Source organism: Rattus norvegicus, chromosome 17 (genome assembly GCF_021556685.1).
Source record: "Rattus norvegicus strain SHRSP/BbbUtx chromosome 17, alternate assembly SHRSP_T2T, whole genome shotgun sequence".
NCBI classification, from domain to species: Eukaryota; Metazoa; Chordata; class Mammalia; order Rodentia; family Muridae; genus Rattus; species Rattus norvegicus.
Window position 1 is genome coordinate 10,200,926 of NC_141550.1, and position 24,439 is coordinate 10,225,364.

The following is a 24,439-nucleotide window of genomic DNA, read 5'->3' on the forward strand; positions in this document are numbered from 1 at the left end:
CAGTTGTAATAGATGTGCAGCTTGGTCTTCATGTGAACCCCCTAACAATTGGAGTGGGAGCTGTCTCTGACTCTGTTGTCTGCCTTTGGATCCCTTCCCCCTAGCTGGGCTGCTTTGTCAGGCCTCGGTGGGAGAGGATACGCTTAGTCTCCAACCAAAACGAGAAAAAGAAAAAAAAAAAAAAAGAGTACATGAGCGGAAGAGATGGATAAGAAGTTGGGAGTGGGTCTGGAAGGAGTTAGGGGGAAGAGCAGTGGGGTGAAGATGACCCAAAGACGTTTTAAGTCCTCAAAGGATTAAGACAAATACTTTAAAAACTTCAACTCAAAATAATTTAGGCAGTGAGAGAAAGCCATTTGTTCATGTCCTCAGGAAAATACCTTGCAGGGATGGATGGATCCAGGAAATGACTTCGATTATCCCTGTAAGTCAGATTAACAGCTTGTCCTGAAGATTCCCCTCCCTCCCCACCCGTCTCTTGTCTCTGAGTCTTCTGAGTTGGCCTCACTTCAGGCAGTCTCCCTTTGTGAATGGAGGCCCACATCCCACCAGCAGGGTAACACTAGAAGAATGGGGTGTAAACAAGACTGAAACAGAGCAACCAACCAACCGAAACTGGTTAGCAGTACCAGGCTAAACCAAATTGGAAGATACTCACTGAGCCAGACCGAGGCCTTCCCTAGACGCTAACCCCTCTTTTTTTTTTTTTTTTGGAGCTGGGGACCGAACCCAGGGCCTGAACCTAACCCCTCTTGATAGAAAGCTCAAGAGATTTCCCAAGAGACTGAAATTATGAGCAGGCATGCACACACACACACACACACACACACACACACACAGGAAAAAAATGGAAACCAAAGAGCGAAAAATCTAATCAAAGACAGCTCCCTCCTTCATCAGTGGGATGGCTCTGCCACCCTTCCAGAGGGTTGGGGGTGGGGGGTGTGGAGCATGAGGTTGGTGTGCCAGTGAAGGGTTAATGACCTAAGACCCTCAGAAAAGCAGAGAAACTCCTGACAGGCAAGTTGACTGGCTGATAGCATCTGCAGGCAGTTAGGGGATGGGTAGTCAACACGTTGGTAAGAACCCCCATTAGAATTTATTTACGACCTTGGGAATGCAGAAAATAGATCTGCAGATGGAATTTTCCACCTCAAAAGTTCCATTTTTCGGCTCTATAAAGCTTTCAACCCCCTGCACCTTGGACAGGGCATAGTCTCCACTCCTGTGGAGAGACTGCTGCCCTTCACTGACAGCCTGCTTCTGGTCTGGTGGGTATCCCCACAATATGATCTAGTTCAGGGCTGTGGCTCACGTGCCCACATGCATACCTCGTTTGTGTGGCTGTCACAAAAGACCCAGCACAGTGTTCCGGCCACGTTTCCGGGGCTCCAGCTTCCGGATAAATGGAAGAAAAATGTATTGGGGGTCGTGGACAAAATGGTATGGATTTTGTGTGACTTTGGGGCTGAGTCTTCTGCGGCCACTGAGCGCCAGCATTCTGTGAGCATGTTTACCTGAAGCGCAGAGCAGGTTCTGGCTGCGAGAATTAAGTTGAGGGCACGTTGTAAAGAGCACCTGGCCGGAAGCCCGGCGCACCGTTTGCTCGGGTATTAACACGAGAATATTTTAAGCTGCTCTTCTTGGACAATTGGAGAGTCTGATTAGGAGGTGATGGTTGCCCTGGAAACACGTTTCTCTGCACAAAAAGGTCAGGAACCCCCAAGGTCTGGGTTTGTCTTTTTGCCTTTACCTGGGGCAGAGACCTGAGGGTTTTGATCTGAGGAAAAAGCCTTTCCGGTTGTGGCATCGTCAGCTGCCAGTTTCCCAAAGGCTCTTCTTTTGGCCTATGACTTCTGGACCCAAGTTTCTAAAAAAAAAAAAAAAAAACCAAAAAAAATCGATAGCAGGTCTTTTGCTCAGTGACCCTCAGAAGACGATATTGTCTGGGCTCTAATTTGGAGACTGTGAACTGGGAGGCCCGCACAGATCCCGGTTCAGTTTTAAATCATTCATTCCCTCTGTTGCCCTCGTATCCATTTACTACATAACTCTTAGCATCTACTTTTGCCAGCCTCTGAATTGGTTCTGGTGAGCATATCTCTTTTGAATTTCCCCACAGTGTGTTAATTTCCTGGGAGTGAAGAGCGAGGCTGAGGACTAGGCCACAGGGCAGACATTGTGCTCCATTGAGTTGATCAGGACCACAGAGGCAGCGTTGGGAGGAGGTGTGGTCTTCAGGAGGTGTGGTCTTCAGGAGGTGTGGTCTTCAGGAGGCGTGGTTACTGGTGCCCTCCTCCACTCTGCTTCTTGTCCTACCATGTGACTGTTATGTATGAGTTCCCAGTATTCTGAGGTGACTCAGCCAAGGCCCTCATTAGAGGCTAAATTGATGAAGCTGCCCAATGTTGGACTTTCCACCTCCAAACTTGGAGCTAAATAAACCGTCTCTTTACACAATACCTAGCCTCAGGCATTTCATTATAATAATGGAAAAAGTATTGACAAGAGAGATCTGGTGCAGTCTGGGCCAGCGACCAGCAGCCTGTGAGCCCGTCTGGCCTTCGGGCGTCTTTCTTGGCCACCAGGATTTAAAAGCATTCACATTTGATCATATCTACTGTGAGGCTAATTGCAAAGCATTACTTTATATAACACAAAGAAAAAGCTGAACACAGCTGTAGCCCAGCTCTCCCCCGTCTCTGTCTTCAGCGGTATTACTCTGAAAATACTGATTATTTTGTGCTGGTGTAGTTCAATAGTCACCAACATCTAATTGGGGGAAACGGGATGGAGCTTCCTTAAAAACATTAACAACAGAGTTACCGTATGATGAAGCAACCTACTTTTGGGGGGCATATGCCCCCCACCCCCAATTTTAAAACAGAGGCTTGTACAATGTTCATGGTGGTTTTTATTCATTGCAGTTAAAACATGGGATCCTTTCAGATACCCACTGACAGATGTGTGGATCTCACTTAGAGTAAAATATTATTCCTTCTTTAAAAGTGAAAATTTGACACGGTCTGCTACACGGGCGAAACTTGAGGACAATGCGCTTGGTGAGGCAAGTCTAGTCGTCACAGGGTTCGGCTTATAAGAAGTGGCTACACGAGAGGCTTTTACACAGACAGGAAGTAGCATGGTGGTGGCCAGGGCCTGGGGAAGACAACGGCGATGGCTGGTTGGCACCGTAAGGATGTGACTGCTGGAAAACCGCACACCTAGGATGAGGGGTGGCATTACGCCCTGTGTATCACAGGGCATGTGACAAGTTCAGCTATTTCACATTAAATGTGGCTCCATATCTTTGTGGGACCCCAGTAGGAGAGCAGTGGGGCTCTCTCCCTTCAGCTATTTAAACATTTGATTCCTTTGTTGTAAGTAAATAGTGACACTTTTAGGGTTCAACCATCAAAACAATACAAAATAATATAGAATAAGAATCTGACCCCTGCATCTGCCGCCCATCTGCTGTTCTCACCCCACCCCCACAGACAAATCCTTCTGTCAGCTTCCTGTGAGTCTTCCCAGCCATGTTTATGCAGATGCAAACAGATAGGACTGGCTTCCCTTTCATCTCTCTTTCATTTGTAGTAGGTTTTGTCTCTGCTTTGATCACTTAATGATGTGTCTGTCAGCTACTTCCAAAGCTGCAGACAGAAGCTGGCTCCTCACCCGGACACCCCTCTCCCCCAAGCCCTTATGCCTCAGTACCTCCTCTTTTTACTGTCGGACTCTGGGGAGATTAGAATTCAGCCCACCATGCTCTGCCAGGATCCACAGGCACAGAGGAGCTGCTGATAAAGGGGTGGGACCAACAAAAGGATGTGTTTTGGGGCTTGTCTTGGGTTCAGAATGTACGTGGGCACTTCAGAGTGTTTTAAAGATGGTGAACTGAGTGGAGAATCAGGATGGCAAGATGAACAAGATCCAGAGACTCGGGGATCTTTTTAAAAGATTTGTTTTCATTTATGTATATGTGTGGGTATGGATGTGTTCAAAGGGGGTTACCACACAGGTCAGTAGAGGGTGTTGGATCCACTGGAGCTGGAGTGACAGGTGGCTTGTGAGCCGCCCAACAGAGATGCTGGGAGCTGAACTTGGGTCTTCTATACAAGCATCAAGTGCTGTTAACTGCTGAGCCATTTCTCTAGCCTTGAGTTCACAGCCTTGTTGGGGTAAAATGGGTAATCTTGACTGTCAGGAACTAGAGGCTTGTCTTTGGATGTGTTTGAGGGATTTTCCAGAGAGGTTTGAATGAGGAAGGAAACTCACCCTGAATCTGAGTGGCACCATCCCAAGGGTTGGGACATGACAGTGACTTAAAGGAGAATGGGGGAGGGCACTGGGGAGAGGGCTCAGCCATTAAGGGCACAGGCTGCTCTTTCAGAGGACCTTGGTTCAATTTCCAGCATCCACATGGCAGCTCACAACTGTTGGTAACTTCAGTTCCAGAGGGATCTAAAGCCTTCTTCTAGCCTCTGTGGTCACCAGGCCCACACGCGCGCGGTACACAGACACATAGATACAAAACAGACAACTTTTTGAAAGGGAGAAATCCAGTACGGTACCAGGTCTCATCTCTTGCTGCTTCCTGGCAGCGAACGCAGTGTGTCTGGCTGCCTCGTATTTTGTTTGTCACTTGACCCCCCCACCACCATCATGGACCACAGCCTCAAACTGTCAGCCCGAATGACCCCTACCTTCTGTCAGTTGCTTTACGTCAGATACTTGGTCACAGCGTCAAAGAGGAAAATGAAGCATGGTGAACAGTTGTAAGGGTGGAGAGTGACGCTGGGTAGGCTCATCACATAGTTAAGCTGCTTATGCTTGCCCTCAGGCGAGCAATAATCCGGCCTCTCCCTTTCAGAGTTACTGTGCAGATTAAATACCACCCCACAAAAGCCTGGCACAGAGTAAGCGCTCAAGCCTGTAGAACATTTAGCTTTTTAAACTTTATGGTCGTATGGAGGCATCACCTCCTGAGAGGCACCGCACTCAGAGCGATCTTTCCAGGTTGATGCTGTGCGTTACGGAGCTCCCTTGTGAGGCTGGGCAGCGCAGTGAGCTACAGGTCCAGCCAGTTTCTGGATGGTCATGGTGAAGGCTTGCTCTCCGCAGCTGAAACGATGCTGACTTTGGATACCAGGTAGGTTAAGTGCATTAATACATTTTTAAAAATTTTTTTTATTGATTCTTTTACTTTGCATTTTCACCTACAGAGAGCTCGTCAATACACTCTTGGTCTTTGCTAAGAATTCATTTGCTTGTTTAGTGTGTGTGGAAGTCAGAGGACAACCTGTGAGAGTCTGGATCAAATCCAGGCCATCAGGTTTGGTGGCAAGCACCTTTACTTGCTGAACCATATTGCTGGCCCCCCAAACCTTAGATATTTTCAATATATGATGTTATTATTTTTTTTTTAGGAAGAACTCCATTGTAAGTGGAGAAGGATTTATGTTATCACTTTGGGGGCAAGGACACAGGGAAGATTGCAGGGAGGGAGAACCAAAGTTGGGTTTTTTAAGATTGCAGGGAGGGAGAACCAAAGTTGGGTTTTTTAAGCTTACAGGATGGAGAAGAGGGAATAGCACAGCCCAACAAGGAAGGTCCAGGGTCTCCTCTCTTGCCTGGATGGGACTTGCCCAAAGCTAAACATGCTGGAGTGCAGCTATGCTCCCTGCTCCACTCGGCCAGACTCTGAGTCCAGTGCTCCAAATGAGTGCCATCTCTCTCAGGACGCGCTCCTACGGTGGGCCTGGTGTGCAATGTCCTCTGAATGAAGGCAATGAAGGCAGATTTTATGATGCCCAAGGCTCAGAGGAGCAACACGCTCTGCTCTCTGTTTGTGAGCTTCCTTCCACAAAGGTTCTCACAAGACCACCAACATCTCCAGACAGGCATTTGACTGTCACAGCTATCAGAAAGAGAGAGCTTCTTCTTTGCTGGGGACCGAACCCAGGGCCTTGTGCTTGCTAGGCAAGAGCTCTACCACTGAGCTAAATCCCCAACCCCAAGAGAGAGAGCTTCTTTACCTCCATAGTTTCAGCAACAGTCCTAGGGAGAGTTTTCATTGGCCATACCAGGATCACGTGATCATGCCTGAGCCAATCACTATGGCTAAGGAAATGTGGCCCTCTTGGGGTTGGACCTGGCTCACACAATCATCTCGGAGTCAGAGCGGGTAGAAAATACACGGACTAGGTATGCAGGAGAGAGGTAGCCCCTCATCCCATGACACTGGAGTCCTGGATCTAGAAGGGAAAGTAGTTGGCCAGTAAACTCAGTGGTTGTCCCCCAGAAGAGCTCAGAGGATTCCATAGTCCGGGTCTGCTTTGGCTCCGAGATAATGAAACTATAGGTAACCTGAACCCAATGGTTAGAAAAATCGTTGTGGAGGTATAAAAGGACATCTGGCTCGAAGAACCAGCTCACATGGTGTGTAATCGCCCCAACAGTGGGAGGATGGGGCCGTGTGCAGGCTTGGCCATGCCCAGCACCTTGGTTATGGGGGAGCATATTCCCATCTTCTCCCCATATTATCCTGATTGCAATTTGGCGTGCGGATGCAAACAGAAGACTCATTCAAGGTCCCCTGATTCATGGGCCCAAGTCACAGATCTGTCCTAGGAAGTTCTCAGGGGATTAGCAGTAACTAAGCAGGAAGAGGATTTTATGAATTAGTTCCAACCCCTGAAGGGACAAAACCAGCCTAAGGGGAAGCAGAGAGGTGAGCCCAGTCCCCACGGCATCCACTGCCCCACTGTGCAGAGAATTCTGTGTTTCCAGGGCAACTGCTGCATCCTGATTGTACACCTCACCTTGCCAGGGAGTGCAGCTTGAAACCTTCGGGTGTATAATTTATTTTGAATGTTCTGTGCACGAAGCACTGTGTGTGTGTGTGTGTGTGGGGGGGGGATCGTCTTACAGATATGATATCGTTTTATCCTTTCTGCACGAGGGGCGTGGTCTTTGGCTTCCTCCATGCTGTGACAAAATACCTGGTTCAGACTACAGAAGAGAGGAAGGAAGGGCACATTTGTGGCTCACAGTTTGAGGGCACAGTCCATCCTCATGGTGGCTGGGGGGCATGGTGACAGGGGTACAGGGCGCCTAGCCCTGTTGTGTCTTTAGCCGTGAAAGAGGACTGTTGTTGTTCCTGTTGTCTTCTTTTTATTCAGTCTGGGACTTCAGTTCACAGAATGCTGCTGCTCACACTCTGGGTGGGTCTCCCCTCCTCAGTTAAACCTCTTGAAAAGCCAACACAGACCCATAGAGATCAGTGCTCAATCATCATACTAGGCAATTGAGTTTTGTCAAGTTCTTAAGGTTGACCAGTACTCTAGGTGTGGTGGTGTCTGCCTTTAGTACTAGCATTGGGGAGGCAGAGGCAGGTGGATGTCTGTGAATTTGAGGCCAGTTGCTATCTATATAGTGAGACCTTGTGGGGGGGGGAGAGAGAGAGCTCGAGAGAGAGAATTAACAGTCATAAAAGACTATGGTCCCCATTTTACAGAAAGTTGGGGATGCCTTCTAACATCACACTGGAAGGGAGTGAAGGTTTGTCTGAGGTTCAAGCACAAATTTTCCTAAGCTAGGGAGGGCCCTTTTGACACTAATAGGTCCCAGACCCAGTGGGAATCCCATGTGCCCTCTGGAAGTGGCATATGTTTGTGTACATGTGTGCACAGGTGTTTGTGTGTTCTGCTAGTATCCATAGCCCCTTGACAAATATTCCAGAAGTGGCATGTGTATGTGTGTGTGCTTGTGTGTGCTGTTTGGATCACACACATGACAAGTGGACACTCTGTTGAGGCCAGACAGAGACGCCGTCCCAGGTTGCCTTGTCAGAGTTCTTATAGCCCCTCCCAGAGCTGAGTTTCTCATTTGGGGCCCATATCTGGGCTCCCCAAGGTCCAATTGCCTCAGTGAGAATGGTGAGGAGTTCAGGAGAGCTGGAAGTAAGCAGAGAGGGCATGGGGCCCAGAGGCAAGGCTTGAGTAGGGAGGCAGCCCCATTATCCTGTCCCCAGGGGACTTGGCAGCCCAGTGTTAAATGCTCCCTAATATAGTTAGCAGGGTGGCTGAGGGAAGAAAATAAAGCTCCCAAGAGGTGTGTAAGAGCAGGAGCTTGGCTGTACCTGGACTGGAAAATACCCTGTCATTTCATAGGGGCAGGACTGAAGCAGGGTGTGTGTGTGTGTGTGTGTGTGTGTTCCTTGGTTTCCTCGGTAGTTGGGCTGAAGGCAGAGGTAGTCACTGTATCCCTGTCTGGTTTATCTCTGGAAATCCTACAAATTAGGATGCGATCTTGGAGCATCTTCTTGTTCCCTATCACGGGATCACGTTATTTCCCCATGTAGTGACCTGGTTCCCTGGTTCCCAGATCTCTTCTCTCTCGTGCTTGTGGGTAATCAGGTGCACTAAACTTCCTGCTTCCAACCTGAAGCTCTTGGTAAGCAGCTGCCTATTGGGTGTCTCCTGGGTGTCTCCATGGAGACATCCCCTCCAACCAGCTCTTCCTCTATGATACTTCACCTCTGCAAGGGCTCTCCCAGCTCAGCTAAGAAACCCCCATTCCGTTCTTTCCTTAACCCGCCCTAAGACGCCCCTGTCGGTCCTTTGAGCTTCTTCCTCAGTGTCCACTGTCGTCTTTAGCTCTCTTCCCAATACTATGCTCTAATTAAGGACTCCCTACACCTTTTCCATTCACGACCCATTTATACCAGAGAAACTTTTGCATGACCCCCCAAGGACATAGGTATATAAAATAGAACTTCAAATCAAACCCTTGCTGACAATAAATCATAAACACATAATCCAAGACGGAAGAAGTTTGCTTAGGGCCACGTCAGAAGCTATCGAAAATTCTGTCCTAATCCCAAAGTCAAAACTCATTTAATTTTTTTTTTAATGAACCTCAAGTCAGCAGCTCAAACTATGTTTTTTTTTTTTTTTAAATAAACATTCAAAAACAACCCAATTCAAATACAGATCAGCTTGATACTTCCGGGCGGAAAAACGGTGGTAGAAAATATTAAAAGGCTTTGCTCCCCAGGGTTCTACACACTCCTACAGGAGCAGGAAGCTTTGCACATACATTAAATCACTGCCGGCCAGAGCACAGAGGAGTCTAGAATCACAGCCAGTGTTTCAGGCAGTGTTTCTTGGAGCCTTAGCATGCACAGTTATGTGTGTTCAAAGCCAAGGCTGCCGTGAAGACATGCAACGCGGCACAACCCAGGAGAGACTAGCCAGACCACCCCAGTCCCATCCCATGTTTGGTTTTGAATTACATTTTGGTTGTTGGCTGTGCTGCCAATTTCCTCAACCTCGCATTCAATTATGAGATTGGAAACTGGAGCTCAAGAAGCCAGCCTGTAGCCCACACAGCGTCCCTTTCTTCCTGTGCCCTCATAGCTTCAGCCTGACCACACTGCCTGCCTGTCCCTCCCTGCCACTCCCACACCCCCATCTCTCTTCTGCCTAAAATTCCCAGTAGCTGGATCTTTCGCAGACATCCACACCCCATTTCCCTGGCACCCCGGGGATCGTGGCCTGCCGCTGCCACTCCTGCATCTTTTGCACACTCCGGTGCCTACCTGTGGCCAGAGTCCCACACCTTCCCAGCCTTCGCTCAGGCAGTGCTCTCTGCCTGGGTCGGAATGGAAGCCAGGACCGCTGCCTGCCAGAGCTGGGCTGTGTCACTGAGATACTGCAGCCTGCTTCTGGTTTTCATCTCTGCTCATCAGAGAGTGACTGAAGCTTTTGACTCCTCTAGGAAACATCCCCTGGGTGTGTCCCCCTCGTGCCCCGCCTCTGGGCTCTGCTAGCATCACTCATACAGCCATATTTAAAGATTTATCTTCGTCTTCTGGCTGACTATGAGAGTGGCCAGTGGTGTTCATTCAGGAGGTTCCCAACACCCAGCTTGAACCAGGCATGTGCCTGCTACGCTTGGCTGAGGCTACCGGAAGGAATGGGATACCTGCCAATCATTCTCTCCAAGGCCTACAACAGGGCCTCGTGATGTACTCCGTGGTTTCGTATTACTACTCTAGCAAGCGGCCACAAACTCATCGGCTTGGAACAATACATATCCAATCTCTAGCAGTTAGCATTCTCGAGGTTAGCAATCAGGCAGGCTCACTGCATGGAAATCAAAGTGTAGACAAGGCCGTCTGCCTGTCTCCCTCAGGACACTGATGGAAGGACCCGCCTACTGATGGTTCCCAGCTCCTAGAGCTTCACTCACTTCCCAGCTTACTCGACCCTTGGCCTTTTCTGTGTCTTCTAACTTCAGAGATGCTGGGCTGGATACTTACAGCATCGCCCCTCTTCCCCTCTCTTCAACTTCAACAGGACTGGTGTTTGCACTGAACCCAGTTGGACGATCCAGGGTAACCTCCCTGTGTTGAGATCAGACTCTACGTGACTTCATTTTACCTGCAGCAGATATGGCAACACCGAAGTCACATGGCCTCAGGATTAAGACGTCGCTGTCCTTGGGGAATGTGATGTCGTTTTGCTCACCACAGTGTGGGAAGCGAGTGACCTTATGTAATAGGATGATATTCTCCAAACTTCCCAAAACTAGGGGAATCAGGGTCAAAGACAGTGGAGATGAGATTTTTTTTTAAAGATTTATTTATTTTATGTATATAAGTATTTTGCCTGCATGTATTCGTGTGCATCACATGTGTGCCTGGGACCATGGAGCCCCTAGAACTGGAGCTATGGATGTTACAGACAGTCGTGATCCACTAAGTGGGTGCTGGGAACCGAACTCCAGGCCTTTAAAGGCAAGAGTCACAGTGCTCTTAACTGTTGAGCCACCCCTCCAGGCATAGAAAGCAGGTTTAACATAGATAGATAGGTGTCTGGTGTGAGAAGCCAGAGGGGCCTTCCCATCATGCAAATAAGCTTGAAAGGGGCAAAAAGATAACTCGAAGTGGCTTGAGGAAAAGACTGCTCAGTTGTCTGCCCGTCTACAATATGGGATTCAGCTACTCATGTAAACTACAGTCTGAAACACGGAACAGAAAAGGACAACTTGACGGTTCTAAGTCGCACATTCTCCCGAGTAGCTTGGTGTGTCCGTTCAGGTGTGAACCATTTCTTGGTTCTCAGGAGGTGCGTTATCACATGGTACACTTCTCATCTGACTGCCTGTGGCAGTATCACAGGCTTGTGTTCAAGCCTCGGTTTACTCAGAAGTAAACAAAGTTACTACCTAAGGTTTCCGATCCCCACTGGGGTCTTAGGATGTATTCCCTGGAGACAAAGGTAGGCTTTGTTCAAGAGGAATTGATTGACCGCCAATTCTCTAGGTGTGGCTTTGGCAGAGGCGTGGCTTAGCGGAGGCGTGGCCTGGTGGAGGCGTGGCTTGGCCTAGGCTCATCGATGGAGGTGCAGGTGACTGCACTTCTCTATCTCCCAGATAGGTAGGTGTCTTTATCTCAAGCTGGCCACCTCAGGTGGCCACTCCTCACAGCCACTCCTGTTTCTTAGCAATGCCCCAAGGCACAGTAGTAGTAATGCTGGCAATTGTATTCCAGTACAGTACTGTAAACCTACAGTACGGTATATGTTGAACCTTATCATATCTGTATGATTCTGTATAGGATCAAACCTCACTAAGCCTTGCTCCCTCCTCTGCCCTCCCTCCCCCCAACACATCCCACCACAGGCTCAGTAGGCTGTGCTTAATCCAAATCATGGGCAGACACCGGGGAGGCAGACTCAGAAGGGAAATGCTGGTTGCTATGCACCGGATAAGTGATAAGTGACGGTCCCCACTCTGACCTAGGGACCATGGACAGTGTTTCTTGCTCTGCTGCCCTTTGCTGTGTGATGTCGAGCGGCTTACTGAAGTCTCCAGGCCTTTCTGTAGAAGGAGGGGTGGGACTGGATGCTCTTTAAGGACCTTCCAGCCCCCACAACCTTTTCACTCGGAGCCTTTTCCATCTGTCTAGCCCATCTGCTCTCTTGTGCTTGCCGACACTAGTAGTAGCTGTCCTTAGAAAACATAGTATGTTTTCTGTAGAGAAGGCTGCGCAAGAATGGCGTTTAGTCTAAAGCAGGGCTCCACGGACTCCAAAGGGTTTGTGTTCCTCGAGAAGCTACAGAGGGGGCCGGAGAGACGGCTCAGCAACTAAAAGCACCTGCTGCCCTGGCAGAGGACTTGGGTTCAGTTCCCAGCACCCACACCATGGCTAACCATTGTCTGTATCTCTAGTTCCAGGAGACCCTATGCCTTTTATTTTCTGGTCTTGGTGGGCACTGCACACATGTAGTGCATAGACATTTATGTAGGCAAAACACTCATACGCATGAAATAAAAGGTTTAGAATGGCTAGAGAGCACTGTGGGGAAGTAAGTATTAGCTTCCTGGAGAATTTGCCAGCTGAGTGAACAGTCGGGGCAAACATGACCCAGGACTCTGGTTTGCCATGGGACGTCAGCCTTACCCCGTGCGTAATGGTCAGGGCTGGGAGTGCATCTGAATTGTCGTGGGAATAATCATGGGACGTCTGAGTTAATGACTCAGTCTGCATCTGAGCTGGGCACAGGCCAGACATGCATCAACAGTACATAGGGCAGGTCCGTGGGTAATTCAGATGTCCTGTGAGAGGGCTCTGGCCTCATGGGACATCCTGGACATTTACATCATTTGACATGCTATACATTTTATTGTTCCTCGCCAGGCCTGTGGACTAGAATATCAATTCCACGTTATTCAGTGACCTTGTTCTCTGTGTTCGTGTTGGAGTGACTGAATAATGCAGAGGGGCCTGCAGCCAGGGGCAGCAAGCACCATGTGCATTGGAATACAGTTCTGCAGCTTTTCTGCTAGCAGAACCATTTGTGGGGCTCCTCGAAGTCCCAGTGCCCAAGCTGCACACCATACACATTGTGCCAGGATGGTGGGGGTCTGAGGCCTGACATCACTATAGTTTTTAGGAAATTTTCCCCAGGTCGGTTCAGTTGTACTATAAAGAGAAACACTGTATCTGATCAGGTACAGGTGTGCGTACTCTCCCACGGGAGGACATACTGGGCAGGCTGCCCATGCCCACGCAGAAGGCAGGAGTGGGGCTGGAGATGGAGCTGCGGTTGGCCCCGGCTTCTGGGTGGCTGGGGGGGGGAGACTTTTTGTTCCAGATCTCTGTCACTTTTCTCTGGACACCCACTAAGGAGGTGACTACTCTGCTCTCACAGAATGGAATTTGGCTGCGAGTCAAGAAGAACCCTTGTTTCCCAGATAACGACGGCAAATCAATTTGAGGTCTTGGCTGGAGCTGTTGATTAAGGCTGGCAGCCAGGGAGCCTGGAGCTGTGTGAGCCAAGTCGGGGCTCAGCTAGTGTGAGGGAGGAGGTAGCAGGCATGAGCTGGAGGCCAGCATTGGATCCAAGAACCCAGTGCTGTCTCTCAAGGCTTGGGGGCTTATAATCCCAATTTGTTTATAATTTGCAGTATTAATAGCCTTTATGCTTGTGTATTGGTTCGGAGCAGGGTTTTGCTATGCAGTCCATGCTGACCTGGGAACTCACTATGTAGCCTAAGCTAGCCTTGAACTCACAACCTTCCTGCTTCAGGTTCCTGAATGCTGGGATTACAAGCATGGGCCATCATAACTAATGAAGATTGGTAGTGTCCAGAGTCTTAGGTATCACTTTTCGAGAAGCTGATATCCCCGGGCCAGGCATTCTAATACATATCATGGCTAACTGGGCATCCCAGGGCTTAGCCTTTTATAATGTAACTCCCAAGAGATGAAATTCTATATTCAGTGTTGAATGGCTCCTAAGTTCCAAACAAGGCTTCCTGGGGGAAAAAAATCCAGACGTTTTTTCCTGGTGCTTGACTGTGTATTGTTCTGCACATACAGACTCTGAGCTCCCATGAGGTGAGCAGATGTTAGGTCTATGGGTGGGCCTAACAGGAAGGGCTCCCGGGGAAGGTCTGCTGAAGGCAGAAGGGAACGGGTAGACTTTTACTGTAGGAATGGGTCAGTGAAGGGAAGTTACTAAGCCTGGAAGAAAGATCTGTAAGGTAGGTGGAGGCACATGCTGTCAGGTAGGTAGCCCCAACATGTCCCGCCCCCACCCCCCCAGCCATATTCCTTTCTAGGATTCACGCTCTGCAGATCTCCCACTCTGAATCAGAGCTGGTGTCGGGGACCAACAACACACTGTATAACGCCTTAAAGACATTCAGCTTCTACTTGATGGTCTTGGATGATTCTTTCCTGAGGAGACGGGTAGTCACGTTGGGAGGGTGTGGGAGAGGCTTCCCTGGTAAGGAGACCTGCAGACGGCCAGAACTGTCAACGCTTCGACTTAGGCATTGTAGAGGTATGTCATCTAGACACATCCGGTCAGCCAAGCCTTCAGAAAAGGTTATAGCTCAGATCGCAATCTTTGTGGTTGTTTTGTTTTCTTCCGACAAGGTCTATGTATCCCTGGCAGGCCTCAAACTCAATAGGTAGTACAGGCTGGCCTCGAACTCAGAGCTCCTTCTGCCTCTGCCTCCCCGAGTGCTGGGATTAAAGACCGGCAGTACCACTCCCAGCGATCCAGGCTGCTCCCTTGATGGCCACTTAATGACAGCTCCCCATGTGGGTCCTAGGGCACCCACTCTGGATGGCCCAAAAGAAAATCGAATGTTTCCTGCTTGAAACCACTAAGTTGTGGGGGTAGTTTGTTACGTGGCTGCAGATAAATAAATATTATACATTGCTATCATTTTAAGATCCAAGAAGGAGTCTCGACGGAGACACAGGTATTGTCACCATCCTCTCGTCCTGCTTTGTGTTGTTACAATGAAAAGACATGGAGGAGATTTGGTTTTTCATTCAGTTTTCCCATTTGTTATTCGGATGGCTGGGGATGGATTCTCCTGATCTCTCTTTGTTCTTCTTTCGCCTCTTTTCCCCCATCAGCAGTGTCGATATAGTAATAATGATAACATTTAATAACCATGACTGTTACTTTTAAAATATGTGTCATCACAGTGGCAGACTTACAGGCACTCTTTTACCCAATCCCTCCCATGACCTTGGTGGTTAAACATTGTTACATTTATGTGTCTGAGTTCCAACCGAGGCATCTATGTCTGCTGTACAGCCATTTTCCTCACAAAAAAAGTACCAGGAAGGCCATGAAACCTACAAGACCCACAGAGCCCTTCTCCTAGACAACACAGCATCAAACAATTGCTGGGAGAGAGGGGACTGTTTCCCAGAGACAGAATGCAGCTTTAGCGTGCCATCTTTCCTGCAGAGGGTGTCTTCTGACTGGTGCAACAGCCCAAGGGTTGCCCACACTCATGTGAAATAACCCCAATAAATTCATTGGTCACCAAGCTGGACTTGGGAGGAATACTTTTCTTGGGTCTGTTGCTGGTGTAAATAGACATCTGTTCATGTGTCACACAACTTCGAAGCTTCTCTTTCTCATGTCTAATGCGGGGGCAATGCTAGTCTCATAGATGGCTTTCAAGTTAGGTCCTGTGTTTGAAGCAATCAGCTTTTGTGGATGGCAAAAAGCAAGTGTTTAACGAGTGGGGGAGGGGCGCTCCCTTTTCCTCCCTAGCTCATTGTATTAATGTGACCGTTGCACAGACAGGGGTCATGCCAAGTTTGTCTCCCAGTGAGTGCATCAGGGAGCTGATGTAACCAAGAGCTGAAGAGCCCTGGGGCCTGCCTCAAGATGGATGAACGGATGGATGGCTCTGAGTCTGGAGACTTAAAATGGCTGTGCCAGCTCCCATGCAACCAACGAGCCTAAAATGTTTGTCAGCTCTATGCTTGGAGCTGGGGATGCCCTGCCTGAGCTCGCACAAAGAGGAAGGGCTGGAGCCCGCATTTATACTCGGGTTAGCATGCAGGCAGAGGCTGGGTATGAGAGATGTCTCCTGCTGGAGGAACCTAGCTGAGAAAATTCTGTCTTCAGGCAGTATCAAATCATCTCTCAGATCAGGCGAGAAACCCCAATTAATTACAAGTGCTAAGTGAATGGTCTAGAAGCTGGGCTTTGCAGTCAATTAGCGAGATATGGAAGGAGGTTTCATTAACCCTCTGCCTCCCGGCAGTTTTTAGTTTAGGGGAAGAAGGGACCTTTCAAACTAGAGTGCGGTCCAGGAGATTGTGGGGAGTGCAGACATGAGAGAACCCCCAACCAAGGGTGGCCCGGGAGAATGGGTTTGACTTTAATACTCCTGCCCATTCTAGACTTCTTGACTTCAAGATCTTCTGGTCTTGCGGTGAAGTCATTGGTCAAATCCTTCCCAGCTGGGGTGCTAGACCATGCAAAATGCCGTTTGTGCTCCCTGGGAGGGAACCCGTATGAAACACAGACCACCCACTGGACTTTACCCAGGTGCCTCGAGCCCAGCGTACCCAAACCCGTGACCTTCCTCCAACTTGCCCACACCCGGTCCTGTGTTCTGTATCCTGGAGAGTTCTACCTTTAAGGCAGAGACGCAGACTCTGGCCTAGATGTCTCCCTCCTGCATGCTCTGCCCACGTGGTCCCATCTACTTGATTCTGATGCATCTCTTCATGCTGCCTGCTTTCTCACGCTCTTTCCTCAACGGCAAAGGTCAGGCCACATCCTCTCCTATCTTGATATTGCACTCTCTTTCCTGGGTTCTGGGTTTCCAACCTCTTACTCCCAACCTGAAAGGACATCCCTTCGTATCTCTGCTTAAAACCACTCTGCTTCAAAAGGCTTCTGGTGGCCTGCAGATATTGCCCATTATTTCGGGGCACCACATTTGCGGTGTTCAGCCTCAGCCTCTCAACAACAGCTCGGCCAGCTCCTCAGACATCTCTCTCACCCTTTCTTGCTGTTTCCTAATTCCTGAATTGGACTGCTATTGTCCCCACCTCCCCCATTGGCTTTGCTCTGGGTAACCGGGGTGTCCCCCTTCTCCACCAAGCAGTCTCCTCCTCATTTCAGGCTCATTTTAGTTGTTGTCTCCTCCAGGGAGCCTTCACCAAAGACTCAAGTTTGCTTGAGTGACAGGATATGCTGTGGCAAGCCATCGATCCATCTCTACCTTTACGAGGTGTATCCCAGTTAGACTGGGCTGTGTGGCTGGCATTCTTGGTGCCTAGTACAGTGCCAAGTACGTAGCAGAAGTTTGATTTAATTAAGAGATTAAGATGCCTAGAAGAATAAAAGGAAAACTTTAGAATTAAAACCAGGAGGGTGGTGGTGGCTGTCTGTCAGGGCATAGGTGCACTGGAGTCTGCTGTAAGGAGAGCAGAGGCAGGAAGCATGGAGTGTCTGGGCTGAGCTATCACGAAGCCCATCTGAGCCTTGGGAGGCAGAGTTCACTGTGTGGTGGACTCCTAGGGAATTCTGATGTCCACATTCTCCCCTCCAGTCCCCCATGGTTCTGGGCCTGAACTTGCCTTGTAGAACTCCGCACCTGTCCATGCTCCTCCGGGACATCTCCTCTATCTCCTGGGACCATGCCTGGAAAGGTATGGGACTCTGGCACTTTCTGAGGAAGAGAGGCTTTGGGCTTAGTTCTGGTAATCTCGCCTTGGTGCAATTCCCTCCCTGTCAGCGTAGGAAGAACTTGTAATTTCTTCTAGCCAATAGCATGGGACATGCTACATGGTGCGTCTTTCTGCAGTCAGGTGATATACAATTGTGGCTTCCATTTTGCTAGCAGACTCACCTGGAATTGTCTTGGCTTGCACATGTGGGTAGAACAAGCCTCATGTTGTGAGCTGCCTCAGTGGAGGGGCCCACAGGGTCACGGAATGGAGAACGTTCTCCAGCCAACATCCAGCAACTGTGTGAGCTTAGGAGCGACCCACGCTCAGCTAAGCCTCCTGATGAGGCTTGTAATTTGCTTGCATTTCGCTTCCCATCCTCATGCAGACTGGAGAGCACAGGATCCAGTTAATCTTGTGCCCGGACTCCTAACTCACAGCCACTAGGAGGTCACAAACGAGGTGCCCTTATGGAGACTGCAGCTGTGGAGGGAGACGTGTGTAGTCACACACCTTAAATAGAGTTCATAGTGCTAGTCGGTGAGTGCTCGGTACTTGACGATAAGGGCGTGCGGGTACAAAACACCACTTACTCTCCGCAACGGTGGAGGTTAGAATAATTATTACCATCCCTTTTATTACCATCCCTTTTCCCTTGTGAGCAGATGCTCAGGGGGGTTAAGTGTCTCGCTCAAGATCGCACTGCCGGATGGCAGTGCCTGTCCGTACGCTGGCTCAGGGCTTTTATCACAGCACAAAGCTACAGTGCTTTGAGAATTTGCAGAGGGTACAAGGAGGGGCAGGAGCAACTATTCATTCTGGGCAGAGGGAGATATGTGCAAATGCCATACGGCATTGGATGGTGGCGGGGCTGAGTGCTCCTGGAACATTGGAGTGAGGCTCTGACTTAGCAGGTTGGAATCACAGGAGTCAATCACACTGGGCCATTTTAACCATCTGGAAGCTTTGCTCTGGGGCAGGAGGGTAATACTATCTCTGAGCAGGGAGTGACACATTCATGTCTGTATTTTACAGAGGCCTCTAGCTGGGGCTGGGGTGGCAGGGAAAGGGATGGATCTGGGGGAAGAGGGAAAGCTGTCTGTGAGGACAGACCCACGCATTACAACGGGAAGTGTGTTGAGAAACCAGGAGAAATGGGGGCCTCAGTTTGGGCTGGGTGTGTGGTCTGACCAGAGCACGGCATGGAAGTGAAAGGGTCTTACCCTGAGCCCTCAAGGAAGTATGTCTGTGTCCAGGAGGGAGGCTGAATGCTGTCCTTTCTGTGTGCACTCAGCCTCCTTCTTGCAAGCCTCCCAGGCTCAGCAGGGAGCAGATGTCCCATCCCTGTTTGTGGAATGAACAACTGATAGACATTTGTCCATCGATTGTGTTCATGGTGTTCTTAGGACGCCACACCCCGAGGAGTGAAGAGGGGCAGTGCGAAACGGAATGGGAGCGGAGCGAGGGGGGTCGGCCTGCACAAACCCCTCTGGGAGTGTGGAGTTGGCCTTGGGAGGGAAATCGATCCTGGAACTTGGGCCAGCCCTAACTTTGGCCTCCATTAATTTCTGAGGTCATTCCCACAGTGTCCTGGCTGGAAGCTGGGGTTATGACTGAGGGTGTTTGGGGTCTCTCCAGCTGTTGATGTCGGTTGTCACCCGTCACTGGCAGTGCTGACGGACAGAAGAAGGCAGACAGATGGACAGCTGCTGTACAAGGTCTTTTTTCTTTGTCGTCATGGTTGGTTTTGTACATCATCTTAGCATTTGCATCATACAAAGTGGGGAGCACGGCCATGGCTTTTGGTCAGGTTCAAGGGAGTGCTTGGGGGGGTGGCCCTCCCCTCCCCCAGAGACTGACACATTTAAAGGAAGCAGAGCAACAAGGACAGAGCACAGTTGTGGGAAAGAGGTTCCCTACATGAGCAGGATGGTCCATCTCCCCTGGGTCTCAGTAGGACTTCCCACCCCCACCCTGGGGCCAGCAGGAGCACCTCGGGTCTCTCCCTGGTGAGAAGGATAGGACAACAGGAATGAGGACTAGAGCAGAGACATTTGCTAGGAGACATCCCCCACGGGAGCCAGTCTGATCCCCAGGCCTCCTGGTGAGGTCAAGAGCCGGCCAAACCATAAAAAGATGGAGGGGGAGTTGTGGGTGGGCGACCCTGCTAGTTTCATAGCTGGCATTCTTGGGGCTGGAAACCCCATGGCACAAGACTTTAGGATGGCTGGTTTGCTCATCCACTGTGCCGTGTGTGAGGGGTCTCTGGGCTTCTGTCTCTTTCCTGCTCTCATTTACTGGGATGACCTGTACAGCTCTTTCTTCCATGGAGGAAGTATTGTGAAGCTTCGCTGCTAAGGACTCACGTTTGGGTGCTTTGGAGATGAAATGGAGGACATGTACTTTGGATATCCCCCTGTCATCTCCATAGAGGCCCAGAGAGGCCCCCTTTCTTCTCGATGGTGGTGATTTCCAGGTGCAGGAGCCTGATGGCTTTTCTAAAGAGCGCACATGCCTGTCAGTGATGTGCCTGCCTCATTCTGTCTCCAGCCATCTTCCATGCTGTGTGTGTGTGCTTGTGTATATATATGTGTGTTTATGTGTATGCATGCATATGCACATACATGCATATGCACATATGTGTGTATGTATGTGTGTGCATGTATATGCATGTATGCATATGTGCATGTGTGTATGCATGTGAGTGTGTGTACATATGTGTTATGTGTGTGTATGCATGTATATGCATGGTTATACGTGTGTTTGCACGTGTGTCTATGCATGTCTATGCAGTATGTGTGGCCTTTTTTCAGCATGCCATTTGCACATTGCATTTCTGCATGATATATTCATCTGCCCATTCAGTGGACCACACACACCTCCTGCTCTAGGCACGTCGAGTGACGGAACGAACATCCTTTCTGATGCGCAAGCACCCAAGTTCTGTCCTTCCATGAATGTGTTGTATGCACATAGCATCCTTCAAGGGTCACCCACTGTTTTCTCCCTATAGTCCAGGTTGTGTCAGAAATATCACTTATTATAACCCCTGGGCTGCATGTGGGTAGAACCAGGTATGTACCACGTAGAAATTCTCTTGCCTCCACCGTCAAAGAACCTCAAAATCTGCTGCCTGGGGATAGAAAGGAGACATAAATCTAGACTAAGCCAGTGCAGCCTGAAGGGCACTAGGTGGGGCTCTGGGCTCAGGGGAGCCGTGGAAACTACCAAGGGCTTCAGTTGAACGGTCTGGAGTCTCTTGGGCCCACGTGGGTGGTTGCATGGCTGGGTTTCCTTGCTTGTTTGTGGCTCCCCGGGTCTTGGTCTCTACGATGCATCTGGTTCTCTGTACTGCGCTTCTGCCTTTAAGGTCTAAGAGTCCCTGTCGAGGGTTAGGCCTTTCTTCAACTGTTGTCCTTACCTGCCTTTAAGAGTGTGTGGGGGTCACACTCAGGGTCTAGGGAGGCCTGGGGCCCCTGGACTGGTCCCTGCCTGTCTTCGGCCCAGGACCCAGGGGCTCTTGAGAATGACCGTCCTGCCCAGGATAAAAAACAGAAACAAGCAGACAATAGGGGTGCAAGATGGCTCCCCACCACAGACATAGACACAAACACTGGCCCTCTGTGGGATGACACAGGGACCCAAGAGGGTGGGGGAGGGTAAGTCCCGGGAGCTAGAGCTACCGAAGCCCTGCTCCTTAGAGAAGGGAGAGACCAGGGGACTTTTCTGGTTCCCTACACATAAGGATTGTTTAGTCTCATCTTTAAAGTATTGCGGTCTAACTGATATGGCTTTAACTATTGGAAACGGACAGGGAAGACGTCTGTCTTCTCCGAAATAAAAGCGTTAAGTCCACTAAAATGGAAAACTTGCAGAATGCAGAGTGGGGCCAGCGGGACAGGGGCTTCAGGGGTGAGCAAGTCGCCCCCTCCCGGGCCCCTGCTTTTGGGATAGGCCCTGGTAGGGGCCCAGCATGGCTTCCTGGGGCACTGCCTGGGTCTGTCCCAGTAGCATTCTGAGGACCTCAGGTAGAAAACCCCCAAGGGTGGGAGGACTCTAGGCCAAGGTAAGGTCTCCTGTCGGATGTGGCCATCTGTGACTAGCAATCTCAGGGTTGGGAGGAAGCATCTTATTCCTGACTTCTTTACCTACAACTGCCTGCTTTAGACCCACACACATGAACACCAGTCTTAGCCCACATGACAGTTCTCTCTCTCTCACACACACACATGTCTGCAGCTAACATGTAACCTGTCACTCTTGACACACATGCCATTTTGAAAGTACATGCAAATACAAGCTAACACATGCAATCTTTAAACACGTGGGACAGCTGGCACGCACCGAGCACATGATTGAAACTCAGGCACACTGCATCCCACAAACACATATACACAAGGTACATCAGGTAAAACAGCCTGTAACACAGAACTGACACGAACACATACGATCTCGAGACACACCGCACCTAGAGGTATGATGGATCTGCCATACATTATCTAGTGTGTGAGGACTCACACGCTCATCCCTCATTTGCACCTCCCCTCGTGTCCCTCCATTTCTACACAAGTCACAGAGCAGGAAGCCTTGATGGCGTGGTACGTGAGGACACATACCAGTCCTATTCATCCCAGAGGAGAGCTGACTCTTGGCCAGTGGGATGAATGGACAGTCTTTTGCCAGGTGACAATTGGCTTCTTTCTCCCCAGCTCTCTGGGGCTTTGGCCAAGAAGAGTCCTCCTGGGGACAATGGGGACTTGGAAGCACATGGACGGGACATGGAAGGAAGAGGGGTGGACAGGAATGGGGGCAGTTTGGCCGTACCGATGAGGGGCCTCGTGGCACAGACCGTCACTGCCCGATGGCTCCAAGTATTTTCTGTGGGCCTGGGCAACCCCTTGGCTGGGCAAACTGGGGCCTAGCCTGGCAGTGGGGACCCAGGACCTAAGTCAGATGAGAAAGGATAAGGGGTTGCCCTGCCCTGGGCTCCTCCACAGATGTGCTAAAGTCCAAAGAGGATCCATTTGGAGGGTGCGGCTCCTCAGGAACCATGCTTCTTTAGGTCGGGTTGGGAGGAGGTGTGTTCCTGGCCAGTGGCACCAGGAAGAGGAAAGAGGACAGCCCAGGCCAGATTCGAACCTGGCTAGACCCAGCTAGAGCCTCTCAGAGCTAGGCTCTCCAGAGCAGGCTTTTTCTGAATAGCCTTCCTGGAGCCAGACCACTAGGTGCCTCTGCCCTGACCTGGACTCCCACTGGGGGTTCAGAGGCCAACGGTCAGCATGCTGGGCAGGGCTGGAATGTGTCATTACTTTGGCTGGCTGGGGACAGTGGTCCTCCTGGCAGTGGGGAGCATGAAGGAATGTATGGGGGGGAGTGTTACCACACTAATGTAGACCATGAGCTTCTGGGGGGGCACCCAGTGCCTTTGGCTCTGGGTTCGATGCCCCCTGCTGGAGTTAAACTGTCTTCTTCTTTTTTTTTCTCCAAGCTACTTGGGAGTGAAACAGAACTAGAAACCCTGGATGAAGGGCTTGTGAAGGGTTGCTGAGGGAAAGGGGGCAGAGGCCGACTGAGGTTTTCCCCTTTGGAACTGAGACTTAACTGAATAAAAAAAGAAAAGAAAAACTAGGAACACCAAAAAAAAAAAAAAAAAAGTCATAACGTGGACGGGGCCGGAAGAGGACAGGTTACTTCTTGAACATGTCCTGCAGTGGCCCCGGCAGATATTTGAGCACCGTGTCCAGGATGCTCTCCTCTTCTTCCTCCTCCTCGTCCCCACAGCCTGCAGGGATGGCCTTCTTGGGTCTGGTCAGGCTTCCCTCGCAGGGCTGTTCCAGGGCTGCCTTCTCCTCTGCCTCCTTCTCTTCTTTCTTCTTCAGCCCATACTGGGGAAGAGAGGGGCAGAGGGGCAGAGAGGGGCAGAGAGGGGCAGAGAGGGGCAGAGAGGGGCATGGTGTCAAGTCAAGGAGAGGAGAAGGTTGGCTATGTGGTGTCTCATCAACACTTTTAAGCTCCCCGGGAAAGCTGCCATCCCTGGAGAACTGAGCCCAGCCCTTAGCAGGTGACTGATAGAAAAGACCACGGCGCGGTTTCTTTCAAAACTCGCACTTAACCAGTAATACCCCTTTATCCGTTTGAAATCCTCAAAGTCCTGAATGTTGAAGGTCTTCCTACGTTCTGAGGCACATCTCTGTGACACGGCTGGCTGATGGAAGGCTACCTGTGCTTTGCAGTGTGGGGCTACCAGACACTAAACGAATGACCCGGGACCGTGCGCCATAGCTACTGCAGCGTTCTTCCCATGTTCTTTGTTAGGTACAGTCCTCGAGGGCATGTTCCGAGGATGAGAGTGAAGCTCGGGGAGAACCAGGTCTAAGATGAGATCTGGGGCTCAGGGGAGTCAGAGGTGGGACTTTCAAGGGGTGCTAACCTTATCTCGAATCTGCTGCCGGACCTTCTCACGTTCCGCTTCCATGCGGGCATGTTTGGCCTTGCGCTCTTCCTCCTGCTGCCTCAGGGCCTCCTGCCGCTCCTCCTCCTTCTTCTGTGCATCTGGGTCCTTCTCCTCCTCTCCCCCCAGCATCTTCCCCATGTCCTTGGTGGCCCCTACAGGGATGTGGAGTGGTCAGGGAGGAAGAGGGCGTGGTCAGTTGGACAGGGAAGGCGGGTGGGTTGAGGGTGCGTGGGTGGGCAGAGGTGGCAGGCTCACCTCCGAGGGCTTGCTTCATGACGAAGTCCATCCTACAGGCTTTGGTTAGTGCTCCCTAGCCCGTGACTGAATTCGCATTCAGCACTCCTGGCTGGTCTGCCTTCGGGGAATGAGCTCGCCTGCAAGAGGGGAGGGAGGGTCAGACAGAAAGCACTCTTCCCAGGTAGAGTGTTAAGAGACTTGGATTCTTGCTCTGATAAGGGATCGCCAATTGA

At 50.3% G+C, this 24,439-nt stretch overlaps 1 protein-coding gene and 2 long non-coding RNA genes across 10 annotated transcripts in view; 1 reads left to right on the plus strand and 2 right to left on the minus strand.

The window, feature by feature from the left end:
* The window catches only part of LOC120097924 (uncharacterized), a 29,905-nt gene extending 20,125 nt beyond the window's left edge, over nucleotides 1-9,780 (minus strand). For 2 of the 4 annotated variants that reach the window (XR_015641472.1, XR_015641471.1), the window contains exons 1-2: nucleotides 9,605-9,759; nucleotides 1,754-1,870 (exon numbers count right to left, since the gene is read on the minus strand). This is a non-coding gene — a long non-coding RNA (uncharacterized LOC120097924). Of the gene's footprint in view, nucleotides 1-1,753; nucleotides 1,871-9,604 lie in introns of all 4 variants that reach the window. The other 2 variants (XR_015641469.1, XR_015641470.1) reach the window with 2 other exon arrangements.
* Lnc012 (long non-coding RNA 012) overlaps nucleotides 4,470-24,439 on the plus strand; it is a 33,174-nt gene continuing 13,204 nt past the window's right edge. The window contains 1 exon segment of the long non-coding RNA NR_126570.3: nucleotides 4,470-5,152. This is a non-coding gene — a long non-coding RNA (long non-coding RNA 012).
* Nucleotides 19,223-24,439, minus strand: part of Cplx2 (complexin 2) — a 73,117-nt gene continuing 67,900 nt past the window's right edge. For 4 of the 5 annotated variants that reach the window (XM_087589694.1, XM_087589695.1, XM_087589693.1 and 1 more), the window contains 3 exons: nucleotides 24,225-24,343; nucleotides 23,946-24,121; nucleotides 19,223-23,400 (listed from right to left, as the gene is read on the minus strand). In XM_087589694.1, coding sequence (XP_087445820.1) covers nucleotides 23,203-23,400; nucleotides 23,946-24,121; nucleotides 24,225-24,255 — 405 coding nt within the window. In that variant the 5' untranslated portion in view covers nucleotides 24,256-24,343 and the 3' untranslated portion in view covers nucleotides 19,223-23,202. 5 annotated transcript variants of the gene reach the window in all.